The 18,809-nt window shown below is 53.7% G+C and overlaps 1 protein-coding gene across 1 annotated transcript; it reads left to right on the top strand.

Annotated features, from left to right (window-relative positions):
- The first annotated feature begins 692 nt into the window (after positions 1–692).
- STRC (stereocilin) lies at positions 693–18,647 on the top strand. Its single transcript, XM_065906576.1, has 29 exons — positions 693–735; positions 996–1,781; positions 1,870–1,894; positions 2,831–4,082; positions 5,279–5,341; positions 5,426–5,536; positions 5,708–5,874; positions 6,277–6,463; positions 6,601–6,716; positions 6,981–7,113; positions 7,488–7,670; positions 7,968–8,006; positions 8,153–8,320; positions 8,471–8,536; positions 9,388–9,513; positions 9,799–9,857; positions 10,642–10,765; positions 10,879–10,991; positions 13,594–13,729; positions 14,225–14,421; positions 14,606–14,696; positions 14,963–15,119; positions 15,798–15,967; positions 16,597–16,752; positions 17,357–17,499; positions 17,677–17,825; positions 18,039–18,136; positions 18,218–18,365; positions 18,559–18,647. Exons 1-29 carry the CDS (start codon positions 693–695, stop codon positions 18,645–18,647), a joined length of 5,295 nt encoding a protein of 1,764 aa, XP_065762648.1.
- Positions 18,648–18,809: the final 162 nt, after the last annotated feature.

The raw sequence follows: 18,809 nt of genomic DNA, 5'->3' as shown, positions 1-18,809 counted from the left end.
AGACAAATCCAAACCCTGGAGTGACCGAATAAGCAAGTCACTCCTCTCTGGGTCTGTTTTCTTATCCATGGCATGAGAGATTTGCTCTATGTCATCTCTGAAGTCCTGCTCAACTCTTAACATTTTGTGGCTCTGGGTACTGAATCAAAAGCCCCTCTCTTCCCAAATGCTCCATCCTTGGACCAGACCTTTGTCTTCCTGTATCCACCTGACTGCTCAGATCCTTTCTCCTGGCCCCCCTTTCTTCCTCAATTCCCTTGAATTCTACTTGGGCCCTTTTTCCCCCTTATATTTCTAATATTATTGTTTATTTCATGTTATATATATTTCTGCAGACCCTTCTAGATTACATTCCTGATCTCCAGAACTGCTCCATCTCTATGTCTGCCTCCTCTTATCTGCATCCTGGCTCCTAACTGAAGCTATATCCTCGGGTTCCTCCCAGGGTCCCCTGGGATCCCCTATCACTGGTCCCTCTGACGGGGCACTCCTTCTCCAAAGCCAAAGGATCAGGTAGTCAGTGGCTCAGGTGACAAACCTGCTGTCAGGTTACAGATATTGTTTCCTGAAAGACCACACTACGGTGTCAGCGGAGCCTCGGGCTGCCTGCCGTGCCCCGTCCTCACCTGGCTCTCCCACACAAGGTAAGAATAACCAGAACTCACCTCTAGTACCTGCACTCTTCTGGAAACATGGCTCTGAGCCTCCGGCCCCTGCTGCTGCTATCCTGTGCAGGTGAGGGGGACAGTGAGCTGGGCTCGGCATGATGGGGATGGCTGCTGGAAAGAGACTTAAGAATGCAGAGATTAACTGGTTAGAGAAAAAAAATAACTGAAGGTTAAGAAATCAGGCCAAGACTTAATGTGGGTTGTTGAAAGGGACTCAGCTCACCATCTTTTGCACCTCGTCCAGGCAGGGACTGGGCTCCTGGCCAGGGCTGAATTTGGGTCCTAGGCTTTTCCGCCCTTGATGATTTCCGGTTTTTCTCCTTACAGTGACTCTGGTCCCTACTGGATCTCAATCCCTGGACTCAGGTCTCTCCCTCCTGAAGTCAGCGCTCTCTGCTCTGGACCAGGCTCCCCAGGGGTCCCTCAGCCGCTCACGGTTCTCTGCCTTCCTGGCCAACATTTCTTCTTCCTTTGAGCCTGGGAGGATGGGGGAGGGACCGGTGGGAGAGCCCCCACCTCTCCAGCCCCCTGCCCTCCGGCTGCACGATTTCTTAGTGACGCTGAGGGGTAGCCCAGACTGGGAGCCCATGCTAGGGCTGCTAGGGGACGTGCTGGCCCTGCTGGGACAGGAGCAGACCCCCCGGGACTTCCTGGGGCACCAGGCAGGTGTACTGAGTGGACTTGTGGAGGTGCTGCTGGGAGCCTTTGTTCCCGGGGGACCCCCTGCCCCGACCCGGCCCCCCTGCACCCGTGACGGGCCCTCTGACTGCGTGCTGGCGGCTGACTGGTTGCCTTCTCTGCTGCTGCTGTTAGAGGGCACGCGCTGGCAGGCCCTGGTGCAGGTGCAGCCCGGCGTGGACCCCGCCAACGCCACGGGCCTCGACGGGAGGGAGCCAGCCCCCCACCTCTTGCAGGGTCTGCTGGGTTTGCTTGCCCCCGTGGGGGAGCTGGGCTCTGAGGAGGCTCTTTGGGGGGGTCTGCTGCGCACAGTGGGGGCCCCCCTTTATGCTACCTTCCAGGAGGGGCTGCTGCGCATCACTGACTCCCTGCAGGATGAGGTCTTTTCCATTCTGGGGCAGCCAGAGCCCGATGCCAGTGGGCGGTGCCAGGGAGGTGAGTGCCACCAGGTCCGGGGCTGGGCTGTGGCAGGGCCAGCAAGGGGGAGACCAGGCTAGTCCTCTTCCTTTCCCTTCCCTCCTAGGCAACCTTCAGCAGCTGCTCTTGTGGTGAGTAGGGAGAGAAGAGTTCTGAGGGGTGGGGCCTGGGAAGTCATGAGCCTCCAGGGCGGGAGAGGAAGCTGATGGAAAGGCTGTGGTTTAGTGGTTTGGGAGGGTGACTGTTGGTGGTTGGCGACCCAGCTTCACCTCCTCCTAGCCATGTGACCTTGGGCAGGTTAGAGTCTCATTCAATGCCTCAGTTTCCCCACTCATCAACTGTGGGTAATATTAACTGCCTTGGAGTTTTTGCAAGGGATTAAATGAGTTGATACTGTGTCAACCACCTAGAGGAAGTGCGTGCGTGCCAAGATGCTTAGCCCTCCTGGCTCCTCTGTCCATGGGATTCTCCAGGCAAGGATACTGGAGTGGGTTGCCATGCCCTCCTCCAGGGGATCTTCCCGACCCAGGGATCGAACCACGTCTCTTACGTCTCCTGCATTAGTAGGCGGATTCTTTACCATTAGTGCCGCCTGGGAAGCCCGTGCCTGGCACATAGTGCTTGATAAATGTTAACTAATAAAAGATAGGGTATGGAAAGAGAGGACAAGGTTTGATTCCTCCATACCTTACTGATTGGGTACAACAGTACCAGACCACAGGTGGACATATTCAGTTACTGGGCAGATTTCCTGATCTGAGGCTAACCAATGGTTTTATTTAAGCTACCTAAAAGTGGGTGCCAAAAGGAGAAAGAAGGGGGCCAGGTGGACAGGAGGGGCTCTGGCTGGTCAGCTCCGGGTGACTGTGCCTTGGCGGGACAGCTCTCTCTCCCCTCCCCCATCCCAGCATTTAAACCAGTATATCACTGTGGCTCCCAGGGACCTCACTTTTGGAAAAGCCTATGCTTGTCACCCTCCCTGCAAGGCTCTGGGCCAGGGCCAGAAGCCTCAAGTGGAGGAAATGCAAACTGACCAGCTGCTTGCCTGCTCCTCCCTCTGCTCCCAGGGGCATCCGGCACAACCTCTCCTGGGATGTCCGGGCACTGGGCTTTCTGTCTGGATCACCACCCCCGCCCCCTGCCCTCCTCCACTGCCTGAGCACGGGGGTGCCTCTGCCTAGGACTTCCCAGCCCTCAGCCCACATCAGCCCTCGCCAGCGGCGGGCCATCTCTGTGGAGGCCCTCTGCGAGAACCTCTCAGGCCCAGCACCACCCTACAGCATCTCCAACTTCTCCATCCAATTGCTCTGCCAGCATGCCAAACCTGTCACCCCGCGGCCCCCTCCCAGCACCGCTGCCATCTGCCAGACAGCTGTGTGGTATGCAGTCTCATGGGCGCCAGGTGCCCAAGGCTGGCTCCAGGCCTGCCACGACCAGTTTCCTGAGCAGTTCCTAGACGCTATCTGTGGCAACCTCTCCTTTTCCACCCTCTCGGGCCCCAACCGCCGCCTGGTAAAGCGGCTCTGTGCCGGCCTGCTCCCACCCCCCACCAGCTGTCCCGAAGGCCTGCCCCCTGTCCCCCTGACCCCAGAGATCTTCTGGGGCTGCTTCTTGGAGAACGAGACCCTGTGGGCCGAGCGGCTCTGTGGGGAGGCGAGTCTGCAGGCCGTGCCTCCCAGCAACCAGGCTTGGGTGCAGCACGTGTGCCAGGGCCCCACCCCGGATGTCACGGCCTTCCCCCCTTGCTACATCGGACCGTGTGGGGAACGCTGCCCAGATGGGGGCAGCTTCCTGCTGATGGTCTGTGCCAACGACACTATGTACGAGTCCCTGGTGCCCTCCTGGCCTTGGCTAGCCGGCCAGTGCAGGCTAAGTCGCGGGGGCAATGACACCTGCTTCCTGGAGGGGTTACTGGGCCCTCTTCTGCCCTCTCTGCCGCCGCTGGGACCGTCCCCACTCTGCCTGGCCCCGGGCCCCTTCCTGCTTGGCATGCTGTCCCAACTGCCACGCTGCCAGTCCTCTGTGCCAGCCCTTGCCCACCCCACACGCCTACACTATCTCCTGCGCCTGCTGACCTTCCTCCTGGGGCCGGGGGCCGGAGGGAATGAGGCCCAGGGGATGCTGGGTCAGGCCCTGATGCTCTCCAGTCTCCCAGACAACTGCTCCTTCTGGGATGCCTTCCGCCCAGAGGGCTGGCGCAGCATACTGCGGACGGTTGGGAAGTTCCTGGAAGAGGAGGAGCAGCCAACCCTGGGCTTTGGCCCCCCTGACAGCCCCAGCCCCACTTTAAGCAAGATGGAGCTGCTGGCCTGCTTCAGCGTGAGTGATCTGCCAAGGTGCAAGTTCCCGGAGCAGAGGGAAGGGTCTCCACAGGAATTCTCTATGATCTCACCGAGAGGCAGCAGTGCAGGGCAGTGGTTAAGCCCGCAGCTCTGAGTCATCCAGGCTTGGGTTCACATCTTAGTTCTGTGGTCAACCCTGGACAAATTTTCAGTGTCATTTATAAACGAAAGGTGGAGGGACTTTACTGGCCATCCAGTGGTTAAGACTCCACGCTTCCATTCCAAGAGCACGGGCTCGATCTCTTGTTGGGGAACTAAGATCCCACATTTGTGTGGCATGACCAAACAAAAAAGTGTCAGAAAAAACAAGTGGTGGAGAATAATGGTGCCACTCTTTTTAGAGTGACTTTAAGGATTACATCACATGACACAGGCTGTGGGCTTAGCGCTAGTACATGATATACAGACAACATGTAATAAATATTATCTCATTATTCTTCCTGACTCTTTGATTCGTCTCCTTTCTGCTCCAGAAAGGAAAGGGATCAAGTTAGAGGGCTCTAATTCTGTCTCTAGAGAGTGAGAATTGGAAACTGGTAAAATATAGGAAGATAAGGCAGAAATGAGAAAAATTCAGGATGACCGCAAATCAGAAGTTTTAGGTTTGACTATGCCATAAGCATAGTCTTAGCCAGTTTACTTTGATTTTCCTGGGCTTTGTTTTCTTCTCTGTAGAGTGAAGGGGCTGGAATATGTGAACCCCATAGTTCATTCATTGAGTACCCGTTATGTGTAAAGCACTTTGCTAGATGCTGTGGGGAATGTAAAGAGTCCTTACTCCATGGTAGGGCCCACCTTTCTCAATTCCTGGGACCAGTGAAATGTAATAATTTGGTTCATGTGCGTGCATGCTAAGTCGCTTCAGTCCTGTCTGACTCTTTTCTACTCTATGGACTGTAACCCTCCAGGCTCCTCTGTCCATAGGATTCTCCAGGTAAGAATACTGGAGTGGGTTGCCATGCCCTCCTCCAAATTTGGTTTATATCTCCAAATATTAACTGAGCCAGCTATGGCGAAGGCTATAGAAGAAGTTAGAGAATGTGGTCCCTGACCTAAAGGAGACACACACACAGCTTCAGAAGAAGGACAAGAATCCTAGTGAGTGGACCTGGGGAAGCTGCGGGAGGGACAGAGGGTACAACTCTCCTGGCATCTTGTCTGTCTCCCCACCAGCCCGTGCTGTGGGATCTGCTGCAGAGAGAGAAGAGTGTTTGGGCCCTGCAGATTCTAGTGCAGGTAACAGATGGGGGCAGGGTGTGTGGGCGGGCTGGGTGACCCTTGCCCAGTGAGGCCATAACCACCATGACCTCCCGTGCCCAGGCATACCTGCACATGCCCCCGGAAAACCTCCAGCAGCTGGTGCTTTCGGCAGAGAGGGAGGCTGCTCAGGGCTTCCTGACGCTCATGCACCGTTCCTGGGCCCAGCTGCAGGTGGGCATGGAGGGAGAGGGGGACAAGGGTGGCGGGGGAAGTCTAGGCATCACGAGCACCTGGAACTAGGCGGGCAGCAGGCTTGCTCCAGCAGAAGGAGGAACACAAGAGGGGCCGGGGCCAGGAGAGTGGGCATCTCCAGAGCTGGCATCTGTTCCCGTGGCCCCCCAGGTGCCACCATCTGAGGAGCAGGCCCTGGGTCGCCTGACAGCCTTGCTGCTGCAGCGGTACCCGCGCCTCACCTCCCAGCTCTTCATTGACCTCTCACCACTCATCCCCTTCTTGGCCGTCTCCGACCTGATGCGCTTCCCACCATCCCTGTTGGCCAATGACAGTGTGTAAGGACTCTGTGCTCCTCCTCCCGATCCTGTCAGGGTCAACCCCACCCACCCAGAGCTGTGCGGTGCTTAGTCACTCAGTCGTGTCCAACTCTTTGCAACCCCATGGACTTTAAGCCCACCAGGCTCCTCTATCCAGGCTCCTCTATCTTGCCTGGGATTCTCCAGGCAAGAATACTGGAGTGGGTTGCTATTCCCTTTTCCAGGAGACCTTCCCAACCCAGGGATTGACCCCAGGTCTCCTGCATTGCAGGCAGATTCTTTACCAGCTGAGCCACCAAGGAAGCCCGCACACCCAGAACAACCCTTCTATTAAAACTAGGGAGTTCTTCTTGTCCATGTCAGCGGGGCTGCACAGAGCCAGGGGACAGGGTGAAGGGGTGAGATCCACTCTCTTCCCAGCCTGGCTGCCATCCGGGATTACAGCCCTGGAATGAGGCCTGAACAGAAGGAGGCTCTGGCAAGGCGACTGCTGGCCCCTGAGCTGTTTGGGGAAGTGCCTGCCTGGCCCCAGGAACTGCTCTGGGCAGCGCTGCCCCTGCTCCCCCATCTCCCTCTGGAGAACTTTCTGCAGCTCAGTCCTCACCAGGTATGAGAAGGATTTGTTTATTTGACTAGCCCGCTTTCGGCCGGGTGGGATGGCAGTCGGTGGCCTGTCTCCTAGTGAGCCCCTTCCCACAAGCGTCCCACAGTGATCCCATCACGAGATGATCTTCCCCACCCCAGATCCAGGCCCTGGAGGACAGCTGGCCAGCGGCAGGTCTTGGGCCAGGACATGCCCGACATGTGCTACGCAGCCTGGTGAACCAGAGTGTCGAGGATGGAGAGGAGCAGGTGCGCAGGTGAGTGCCCGTGGGCCAGTGATCACGGCCAGAGCGGCGGAGAGGCAGGTGCAGCTGCCAGGCTGGGGTGGGGTCCCAGGAGGGAAGGGGCAAGAGAGGAGGCAGTGGCCCCGGGGCATCACAGGGCCCTGGGAGAGAGGCCTGTTTGTGGCCCCCACGTTTCCTAGTTTAGCGGTCAGAGTGCTTGTTCCCTGTACCCACACAGTCCCTGCCTTAGTACCAGCCTCACTGACCACATGAAGGCCAGCTTCATGCCCTCCTCAGGCTGGGGCCCCTCGCCTGCTTCCTGACCCCCGAGGAGCTGCAGAGCCTGGTACCCCTGAATGATCCAATGGGGCCGGTAGAACGGGGGCTGCTGGAATGTGCGGCCAACGGGACCCTCAGCCCACAAGGACGGGTGAGCCCCTTGGCCCAGGTCCACAAGAACCCCAGGCTTTCCGTGGGGGTTGGGCCGTGCGGAGGACGTGCCCAGTCATGTCAGCCAAGCTGGAGCACAGCTGGAGCCAGCCCTCATCCCACCGCATCCACCTTCGTTCTAAATCTCCTCACTCCGTGGCCATGCTTACCTGTCACCACCTCTTCCTAACTCTACTCCTTCTGGTCCACGACATCGCCAGCATTTCCTTTGATGACTTGAGCCCAGTCTGCTCCTGTCCTATCCCTGGTTCCAAGCCACAGCCCAGGCTCTGGAATATCCAGGTGTGGGATTAAAGAGGAGGCTTTAGGTTCACCTGTCTTTTCTCTCCAGACCCAAACCTTCTTTGGTTACAGGTAGCCTATGAACTTCTGGGGGTGCTGCGCTCATCCGGAGGAGCGGTGCTGAGCCCCCGGGAGCTCCGGGTCTGGGCTCCTCTCTTCCCTCAACTGGGCCTCCGCTTCCTGCAGGAGCTGTCAGAGCCGCAGCTGAGGGCCATGCTTCTCGCCCTGCGAGGAGCCAGGGTCACCCCTGCCCAGGTGGGCCTGGCCCACTCCCTGGCTTCTGTCTTCCATCCCCCGGCACCTCAGTCAAGGCAATTACATTCAAGGATGCTGCTGCATCCCCCACCCCACCCCCCGAAGCCTCTTCTTCCTCTGTCCCAAGAAGAACGCCCTCATCCCTCTTGCTCAGATGAGGAAGAGCCCAGAGCCAGGCTGGTCATGGGAGTGGTGGAGAGGGAGCTGGGAGTTTGGGAGGTCGGGCCCTGGGGACCTGTTCGGGGACCTGGCTGCCAGGCCCTCAGCGCGGTTGTTTCCTGTCCCCTCCCGCCTTAGGCTGTCCTGCTGCTTGGACGGCTCCTCCCGAGGCGTGACGTGAGTGGCAGCAACCTTTCCGTCCCCGTCCTCCCTGGCTCCCGCTCAGCGGCCCTCACCCCTGCTGCCTCTCTCTAACTGTGACTGTCCCCTTCCCTGCGACCTGGCCCGTCTCCTTCAGGCCTCTTGTCTCTCTCGCTCCCCAGCTGTCCTTGGAGGAACTCTGCTCCTTGCACCCTCTGCTTCCAGGCCTCAGCTCCCAGATGCTCCAGGCCATCCCGAGGCGAGTCCTGCTGAGGGCCTGTCCCTGCCTGGCCCCTGAACTGGCGCGCCTCTCAGCCTGCCAGACCGCGGCGCTGCTGCAGACCTTCCGGGTACGAGAGCGGCAGGCAGCCGGGGAGCAGGGAGGAGGGCTCTGGTTGGGAGGGGTCATCTTCCCCGTGGCCAGGGAAGGACCCCCAAACCTCCCCACTTTGTACACACACACACACACACACACACACACAGAGCCAATTCTCATGCAGGTGAAAGATGGTGTTAAAACTACCGGTGCAGCAGGAGCCGGCGCAGCTGTGTGCACCCCCGGACAGGTACGTGCGTGCATGTGTGTGTGCGTGTGTGTGTGTGTGTGTGTGTGTGTGTGTGGTTTCTGCCAGCTAAGCTCCTCTCCCCTGGCACTGCCTCACATTCTCCCCCTACAAGTGGCCCGAGTGTCTACATCAGCTCTGTGCCCTCTAAGACCTTAGCAGCTCTCCCAGTCCCGATGCAGGACGGCATAATGTCCTAGAACGTCAAAGCCCCGAGAGTCTGGGGAATCCTTCAGGCCAGTCACCCTGCTTTCAGACAAAGAGACCGAGGCTCAGAGTGACTAAGGGAGTCTAGTCCATCAGGTGCCTAGACGGCAGGGACCCTTGACCACAACTTCGAGGGTTCTAGAGTGTGCCCTGCTGGGGTGGCACCTGCCACTCCACCCTTCTCCTAGATTCGGGACCTATTAACTCCCAGCTTACTTTTTTATAAAACCATGTGTTGTTTTGGTTAAACGTAATAGCCCAGCAAAATGTTCCTTGTAGTTTAGGAGTCCATAATGTTTTGGTTCATACAGAGTTAAAGATGCTTGGATTTTATTTTTCAAACCCTCGTATTTGTTTAGGAACACTGATAACGCTCAGAGGACCCAATATGTTTTCATATTTGGTACTTAGTAGTAAGTCTTTTGGAGAGGGAAACGGCAACCCACTCCGGTATTCTTGCCTGGAGAATCCCAGGGACAGGGGAGCCTGGTGGACTGTCATCTATGGGGTCGCACGGGGTCGAATGCGACTGAAGCAACTTAGCAGTAGCAGCAGCAGCCTGCCACCGTAGTTCCCCTTCTTCCCTGAGGCCTGAGTCCAGACGCTCTCACCTATCACTACACCGCTATGCTTTGCCCCTCCGACAGCCCATCCCCACCATCTGGCCAGACTGCCTGCTGCCCCTGCTCCCGCTAAAGCTGCTACAGCTGGATTCTGCTGCTCTGCTGGCAGACCGAAGGCGCTATCGGGAGCTGCGCTGGTCTGAGCAGCAGGTGATTCTTCCCACTAGCCTAGAACTCCCTTCTCTCAACATTTTCCACCTCCTTCACCCATCTCTCAGCCCTAGATTGGGCACCTTACCCCCAGCAGCCTTTAGGATGCTTTTCTCTCCTCCCCTTCTCCCCTGCCTTTTGTCTCTTTCCCAGGGAATGGGCACTGGGGAGAGTAGGAGGCTGGTGGGACCCACAGGGTGGAGTGGCAGCTCTGGATCCAAGGCATTCCAAGGTTCCTGGGCAACATCTCTGCTGGGAAGCGGCTCCTCTTTCTTTCTCTTGTAGGCACAGTTTCTCTGGAAGAAGATGCAAGTGCCCACTAACCTGACTCTCAGGAATCTGCAGTGAGTAACTTGTATTGAGCTGTGAGTTTAATTCAACTTTGTTTTTGGAGCACTTACCGTGTGCCAGGCACCATGTGATATCCAGGGGTGGGGATGGGAGGTGTATGAGGATCAGTGACCTGTAGGTCAGCCTGTCGGTCTTCTTCTGGTTCCTCTTCTCCTGACTCTCCTGCCCTTCTAGAGCATAGCATCCATCCTGAGTGGATCTCAGGGATTTTCAGAAGACCCAGATTCAGGTCCTAGCCCTGTCACCTCTTCATGATCTTGGGCAAGACGTTCAACCTCTCTAAGCCTCATTTTCCCCTTCTTTAGAATAAATATTGAAATGGTACCGACCTCATAGGTAGTTGTAGAGATTCAACAAGACAAGGCATATAAGGTACTTAACATAGTGCCTGGCCCAGTGTAAGCTTCTGATAGATACTTGCTGATTAACCCCTCAGAGCCACTGACCAAGCAGGAATTAACAGGATCAAGGAACACTTTACCTGCACCCCCAGCAAAAGACCCATGGGCTTCTGAAGTTGTGGTTCTAGCCTCAGTTGACCACATTTCTAGTAGGATGATATTGGACTGTCACTCGACCTTTGTAAATCTTTATTTTCTTCTCTAATAAACAGTAATGATGTGGGAGACCAGTGAGAATTATCTATGGAAAAAAATATTTCTCAAACTGCAAATTACCGTAAATGAACATCTGTCTTTTTGTTGAGAATGTTAATATAAGGAGCAGACAGGCTGTGGCATGTGTTGAATGAGCATGTGCCTACTCACACACCTACAGGGCTCTGGGTACGCTGGCGGGGGGCATGTCCTGTGAGTTTCTGCAGCAGATCAACTCGATGGCAGACTTCCTTGAAGTGGTACACATGATCTATCAACTGCCCACTGGTGTCCGAGGGAGCCTGGTGAGACGAGTGCTTGGGCATTAGGGGGAGCAGGGAGGCAGGTACCCCGGGTCGAGAACCGAGGCTCGGTATTCAGCTCTGACCTGAACCTGCCTCCCTACTCTGCCCCACAGAGGACCTGTATCTGGGCAGAACTACAGCGGAGGATGGCAATGCCAGAGCCAGAGCTGGCAACCCTGGGGCCAGAGCTGAGTGGGCTGGACACCAAGCTCCTCCTGGACTTACCGTAAGGCTACGACTGGAGATACTGGATTCTCAGAAGGCTCAGCCTGGGGTGGAAGAGTCTGCCCTTAGGAAACACCCCAGAGGTGGTGCTTTTCTGTTTGATTGTTCCCTGGCATCAGTTACAGCCTAAGGTGAAGGATGCTATTCAAAGTTGCTCTAGGTGTTGACTGGCTCCCCCAACAAGACCCCCAAAATGGGGCAGCTGAAGGTGGCAATATTGTGATGTGACTGCCAAGCGGTCTTAATATAACCTAGGCCCTATTAATAGTGGTAGAATATGTAAAATGAGGGAAGTGAGAGTTCCCTGGTGGCTTAGTGGTTAGGATTCTGGGCTTTTATTGCCATGGCCTGGGTTCAGTCCTTGGTTGGGGTTATGAGATCCCACAAGCTGTGTGGGAGAGCCAAAAAAAAGTAATGAAAATTAAATACATAAAATGAGGGAAGTAACGGTTCAATCCTACCCCCACAGGACTGTCGTCTCCTTAGGGCACTGTGTTCTCAGTATGTTCAGAGGAGTAGGTAAAGAGAAAATGTATGAAACATGTGATAAATGTGTTCAAACACCCCAGGAGCCATCAAATAGAAAATAGATCGGCATATTTCTGAACAGCCCCACTGGGCAGGACTAACACCAGTGAATGAAAATCAGAGTTTTGTACAATATGAGGAAGATTGTGGTGGTGAGTTCTGGCCATTGAGCTAGTCAAGCCTAGTCTGGATGGCCCCGCAGCAGGAATGTTACAGAGCAGATTGAAGTATGGGTGAGGAGAGAGACAACTGATGAACCCAAGGCTCCTCCTAAACTAGAGACTCGGAGTTTATGAGTATCTCACTCACAGGTTTTTTTCCCCACCCACTTCATCCCCATCCCCACCCACTGCCAATTGAACTGTAAATCAGAGCAGGAAAAGGTTGGAGTCAGTCTTTCTGGGAAGGAGCTGACTCTATCCTTACATTTTTAAAGGTCTTTCCACAGATTTGGGCTTTTGTACTACCTGACCCAGTTCCAGACTTGGCAACCTTAGGTAGAGTATAGAGTATCACTCTGAATTTTCTGCAAAAAAAAAAAATGGCTTTTTAAAAATGCCATTCAAATCCATTTGTGAAAGAGAGATGGTGATGGTAGCGGTTTGGTCTCTAAGTCATGTCTGACTCTTGTGACCCCATGGACTGTATCGCCTGCCAGGTTCCTTTGTCCGTTGGATTCTCCAGGCAAGAGTACTGGAGTGGGTTGCCATTTCCTTCTCCGAAATACCTCTTACCCCCAGGTTTTGCCAGGAAAATCAAATGAGATAACACCTAAAAGAACTTTGGTGCATGAGGGCTAAGTCGCTTCAGTCATGTCTGACTCTTTGCAACCCTGTGAACTGTAGCCGGCCAGACTCCTCTATCCATGGAATTCTCCAGGCAAGAATGCTGAAGTGGGTTGCCATGCCCTCCTCCAGGGTCAATTGTATAGTACTCTACAAATCAGAAGGGGCATTCTCACAATAGATAGAGGAAGGGTAGTCCTGTGGCAAATAGGAATTGAGAGTAAGACCCCACCATTTGGTCTCTATGAACCTGTTTTAAGTTTTTATTTTATTTACTTATTTTAAATTAAGTTAAATAAAAAATTTTCTTCATTGTGCTGGGTCCTCATTTCAGCTCCTGGCCTGTGGGATCTTAGTTCCTTGACCAGGGATTGAACCCACGTCCCCTGCATTGGAAAGTGGATTCTTCTTTTTAAATTAATTAATTTGGCTGCATCAGGACATAGTTGCAGCACTGGAGATCTTCTTGGGGTCAGGTGGAATCTTTTTTTTTTCCTTAGCTTTTATTTTACTTTATTTTTTAAATTGAGGTATAATTGATTTACAATGTTGTATTAGTTTCAGGTGAATTTACTTCTTTTTTAATATATAAGTTACATATGTGTTAGTCACTCAGTTGTGTCCAAGATATGTAAAAATTCTTAGGTATAATTTCAACATTGTAAATGACTATATATATGCTGCTTTTTTCCTTACCATATCATTTTCTCTCCATTTTCTTTGTTTTTCCATTTATTTCTATTAGTTGGAGGCTAATTACTTTACATGGAATCTTTCTTGTGCACAGACTCTCTAGTTGTCATTCTCAGGTTCCAGAACACACAAGCTCAGTAGTTGCTCTGTGGCATTATCTTAGTTCCTCGATCAGAGATCACACTCATGTCCCCGGCATCACAAGATGGATTCTTTTTTTTTTTTTAATTTCCTTTTCTTTACAAGGTGGATTTTTAACCACTAGACCACCAGGAAGGTCCATATGAACCTATTTTTAAATCTATTAAATGGGGGAGGGGATTTAATGATACTTAACATCTGGGCTTTTTGATTCTATTAGATGAGGTAGGATTGTTCGTCATTTCTTCTCAAGAAGACTGGAAATAGGTCTCTCCTGTTGTTCTCTTCCTGTAAGCACTGTGGTGGAAATTGGATCTGGGTATGTTAAGTATCAGTTCCTATCCAGGGCCACAGGGCATGTTCTGGTGTGACTTCTAGTCTGGGGAATGGGGCATTCTGTGGTTCCCTTCTCAACTTGGCTCAATTCTGACTCCCCCTGTTTTCAAATTGCTACAGAGTCCAGCTGATGGATAGATTGTCCAATGAATCCATCATGTTAATGGTGGAACTGGTACGAGGTGCTCCAGAGCAGCTGCTGGCCCTTACCCCACTCCACCGGGCAGCCCTGGCAGAGCAGGCACTCCAAAACCTGGTGAGAATCTCCCCACCTAACCTTAACCCTAACCCTAAACCCCAACCCTAACCCTAGCCCTGACCCTAACCTTACCCTCACCCTAACCCTCACCCTAACCCCTAACCCTAACCCTAACCCTAAGCCACCAGACTCAGAACTGTGGCCTGGGCCATTGCTCTGTCTTCTAGGCCCAGACTTAAACATTTGCTGCCAGGCAGGTTTTTGTCTACAGGGCCCTAGATCTACCTTTGAGTTCCATTCCTTGATAGTCTGCTTCATGCTTCTTGTCCATATCCCTTGGATTACTAGAAATTCCTTAGATTCCACCTCCCAGTCTTTCCACCTGCTCCTGTTTGGGCTCATAGTTTAGAAAAGTGAACAGTGGCAATAAGCTTCATAGGATCTTGGGTCGAGAGCTAGAGGGAGGCAAGGTCAGAGATCTTTGTGTCTTGATCAAAGAGACTGGTCCTCTGAGTCAGAGGTGTGTTGTCCCAAGGCCTGATCCCCCTCCAGGCCCCAAAGGAGACAACAGTGTCAAGGGAAGTGCTGGAGACCTTGGGGCCCCTGGTTGGATTCCTGGGCATAGAGAGCACACGGCGGATCCCCCTGCAGATCCTGCTGGCCCACCTCAGTCAGCTGCAAGGCTTCTGCCTCGGAGGACCGTTTGCCACAGAGCTGGGATGGCTGCTGCTGCAGGAGCCTGTTCTCGGGTATGGGCCTCCGGAAAGTCCAGATTCTAACTCATCCTACACCCACCCTCTCAACCACCCTCCTCAGAGGCAGCCCATTCAGTATACAGGCCCTTGGAGCCCTGGATGCCCAGTCTCAGCATGTCTTTCCTCTTCCTTCTCTTAACAGTCCATTCAGCATCTTGATCTTCTTTCTGTCCCTCAGGAAACCAGAGTTATGGAGCCAGGATGAAGTCGAGCAAGCGGGACGCCTAGTATTCACTCTGTCTCCCGAGGCTATTTCCTTGATCCCCAGGGTGAGGTGAAGGAACCCGGGAGGGAGTGAGAGCAGAGAGGGGACTGGGGGGCTAGGCCCAGTCAGGGGGGTGGCTAAGGCCAAGGCAGTTGAGGGCGGCTAAGGCCAAGGCAGTTGAGGGCGGCTAAGGCCAAGGCAGTTGAGGGCAAAGGATGTGAAGCCTGAATTGGGGGGAGGCTGCTGAAAAGAGGACTCCAGAATTACAACTGTAGCAGCTGCTCCTGACGGGCCTGGTTCTGCCCAACCTCCTTCCACCTTCTCTCCCAGGAGGCCTTGGGCCCGGAGTCCCTGGAGCGACTCCTCGAGAAGCAGCGGAGCTGGGAGCAGAGCAGAGCTGGACAGCTGTGTGCGGGGCCACAGCTCGCTCCCAAGAAAGCAGCACTGGTAGCTGGGCTTGTGCGACCTACTGCAGAGAACCTCCCGGGTGAGACTGCCCGGATGCCCATACATCCAGCCAGGGGTACAGGAAGAAGTAGCCAACCACGCAATCAGACTTGTGCCCTTGGAGCAGATTTGTGCAACGTCACTCCAGGCTGGGGTTTTCTAATCTATAAAGCCCAGAGCAGTGAGGGGTGATCTTCAAGGATTCTCCCAGTTGTGGGGTTCTATAGTTCTGTGAATTTATCACTCTTTACATTATTAGCGCTGGACTCCCCTTTCCCGGCTCCCCTTCTCAGCCCTGTTAACAGCTAGCTCGGCTCTAGGCTTGGATAAGTGTGGTGCTTTCTGCTGGGAAGGTGCTTAGGATGGAGAAAGGTGACACTGGGGGGCTAGGAACCTGAGTTTCAACCTAGATCAGCCACTCAGTCAAGCTCTTCAGTCTTCCATCTACACAATGAGGGGCTCGTCCTCCCCATTCTAATACCTGTGTGTCCTATAAATCTCACACTACAGTAATCCCTTGAGCCATACTACCCATATTGGCCTGTCCTTTAAAGGTTGGAGGGGTCGTTCCATCTATAGACATCTCTCTGGGCATTTTTTTTTCCCCGAGAGGAGGCCCCCACCCACCATGGCACCCACCCTTCATGCCCCTGGACCTGACCACTCTGGGCATGCTTTAATACTACATGGACCCCTTGACCCTGCCTTCCTCCTTTAGAACCTGTGCCAAACTGTGCAGATGTACGAGGGACATTCCCATCAGCCTGGTCTGCAACCCAGATCACAAAGATGGAGCTCTTGGACTTCGAGGACTGCCTCACACTATTTGCAGGAGACCCAGGACTTGGGTCTGAGGAACTCCGGGCAGCAATGGGCAAGGCAAAACAGGTTAGTGATGGAGAGTCCAGTCAGGGTTGAAGGTTGAACATAGGAAGTTGGTTGGGTGTGGTATGGGACACATGGAAACGGATAGCTGCATGAGAGATGAGGGGCATAGGACATAAAAGATGGTTTGGATCCTGAGTAGGAAGTCAGAGGGGATGGATACTGAGGACAGGAAGCTAGTGAAATGGGTAGAGAACTAGAAGTCATTACCAACATTAGCAGGTATCAAAATCATCTGGGGAAAAAATTATTAAAAAAAGAATCATCTAGGGAGCAGGTGTTTGAAATGCTTGACGATACCATTGTAGACTTACTGAAGAAAGATTCTCTGAGGATCAGGTCTGGGCATCTGTATCTTGCCCCTGCTAGCCCCGTGTCTGGTGCACATTGGAACTCGTGGACTAGAATCAGCTATTCTTTCCTATTGAAACTCTACAGTCTTTCAATAACACCTTAGTCAGAGGAACCTTCAGCCAATCCTCTCATTTTACAATTGAAGAAACTAAAGACCCAGAGAAAGCAAGGGATTTGCTTCGAGTTACACAGTTTAAGTTGGAGGCAAGACTGACCCTCAGCATTCTGACTCCTAATTCCGTGCTTTTCCCATTCACACCATTCCTCTCTTTCTCCAGTTGTGGGGTCCCCCCCGGGGATTTCGTCCTGAGCAGATCCTGCAGCTGGGTCGGCTTTTAATAGGTCTAGGAGAGCGGGAACTCCAGGAGCTGAGCCTGGTGGACTGGGGCGTGCTGAGCACCCTGGGGCAGATAGATGGCTGGAGCGCCAGCCAGGTAACATCTTCCTCCTCTCTACCACCTTCCGAATGCCTCCAGGCTGTCTAAAGCCCAAGGAATTTCTTGGGCTGTCTTGTGACCATACCTGGCCATGCTTTTTATCTTTTCTTAATATTCCATACTAGTAGGAAGTTAGAGCAGTGATTTATTTACTGAGGCCCTAGACACATAATACTTCCTCCTGCCTCCTTTCCCCTTGGCCTCCTCTTTTCCTGTCTTCTTTTTTTGGATCCTCAACCTTCCCCATGGCTGTTGGCTTTTCAGGCTACCCTGGTCGCTTAGATGAAGAATCTGCCTGCAGTGCAGGAGACCTGGGTTCAATCCCTAGGTTGGGAAGATCCCCTGGAGGAGGGCATGGCAACCCACTCCAGTATTCTTGCCTGGAGAATCCCCATGGACAGAGAAGCCTGGAGGGCTACAGTCCATGGGGTCGCAAAGAGTCCAACACGACTGAGCAGCTAAGCGCAGAATAGCATTGGCTCTTCAGGTCTTACCAATAAAAAATCCAGTAGCCCTTGTCCCTTCCCTAAGCAGATAGTTCCCCATCCATGAATTCCTCATGACTTTTCTCCTTATCCTGTGACCTCTACCCCAACCCCAGCTCCGGGTGGTGGTCTCCAGTTTCCTGCGGCAGAGTGGTCGACACGTGAGCCACCTGGATTTCCTCCACCTGACTGCACTGGGCTACGCACTCTGTGGACTTCGGCCTGAGGAGCTACAGCATATCAACAGTTGGGAGTTTAGGTCGCACATAGAGGAGGGTGTGGGCGGTGGTCCTGTGGGGAAGGTGGGCTCACTGGGGAAGGATCATGTGGGAGTGGTCCCGTGGAGGAAGCGATCTCCCTTAAAGTCATCACTACCACCAACTCATGACCATGGACCCTGTCACCGTGGCTGAATCCTCTTCCCACGCTTCCACAGCCAAGCAGCTCTCTTCCTGGGCAAGCTGCATCTCCCATGTTCTGAAGAGCAGCTGGAGGTTCTGGCCCAGCTCCTGGTGCTGCCTGGTGGTTTTGGCCCAGTCAGTAACTGGGGGCCCGAGATCTTCACTGAAATTGGCACAATAGCAGGTATAGGGAGACTGGGCCACTGCTGGGGCTGGTTCCGCATCATGGACAGACTGGGTGGAGGACTGCTCTGGAATCTTAAGGTGGGAGCCGAAGACACTTAGGTTGAGAGGTTAGAGACGTGCTGGGGAAGGTCTGAGGAAGAGTATTTTGGGAGTAGTTAGAGAAGGCCAGTAAAGGATAACATCTGGAGGCCCATCCCACTTGCCTTGACAGCTGGAATCCCAGACCTGGCTCTCTCTGCACTGCTTCGAGGACAGATCCAGGGCCTTACCCCTCTGGCCATTTCTGTCATCCCTGCTCCTAAATTTGCTGTAAGCACTGATGGGATGGGGTCTGAGGTGACCACAGAAGAGGGCCACTGTGGATGTCCTGATGCCCGCTCCCGTCCCCAGGTGGTGTTCAGCCCCACCCAGCTATCTAGTCTCACCAGTGTCCAGGCCGTGGCTGTCACTCCTGAGCAAATGGCCTTTCTGAGTCCCGAGCAGCGACGAGCAGTTGCACGGGCACAGCATGAGGGGATGGATAGCCTGGAGCAGGAAGGTAAGTTCTTAACTGCACAGACTGAGTCCCCAACTCCTGACCCGGAACCAGAACCCTGACTCAGGGTTAGGGCTCACAGAATCCCTCAGGGAGATCTGAGAGTGACGGGGTCTACAGGCAAATAGTCTCCAAGTATCAGTGGCTCCTGGGGAGCAGAGCTGTGACATTCCTTCCATTCTCTGTCTCATTACAGGTCGAAGCACAGCCTGGGGTCTCCAGGACGGGTCACAACCCTCCTGGGCCCTGGCATTGACCATCTGCTTCCTTGGCAACCTGCTATGAGCCTGTCTCTGCAGTTAAAGAGATTTGTTGGGAAAGACATTTGAAGTAAAACGAATAAAGTGCAAATGGAAGTGCAATTTAATTATCCTAGGAAGCTGATGGAATATGGGTAGAATGTTAATGCTTTCCACCCACCTGAGAATCAGTGTTCCTGGCATGCCA

This window comes from Muntiacus reevesi, chromosome 15 (genome assembly GCF_963930625.1).
Source record: "Muntiacus reevesi chromosome 15, mMunRee1.1, whole genome shotgun sequence".
Taxonomy (NCBI): Eukaryota; Metazoa; Chordata; class Mammalia; order Artiodactyla; family Cervidae; genus Muntiacus; species Muntiacus reevesi.
This window is presented reverse-complemented; position numbering and strand designations above follow the sequence as displayed.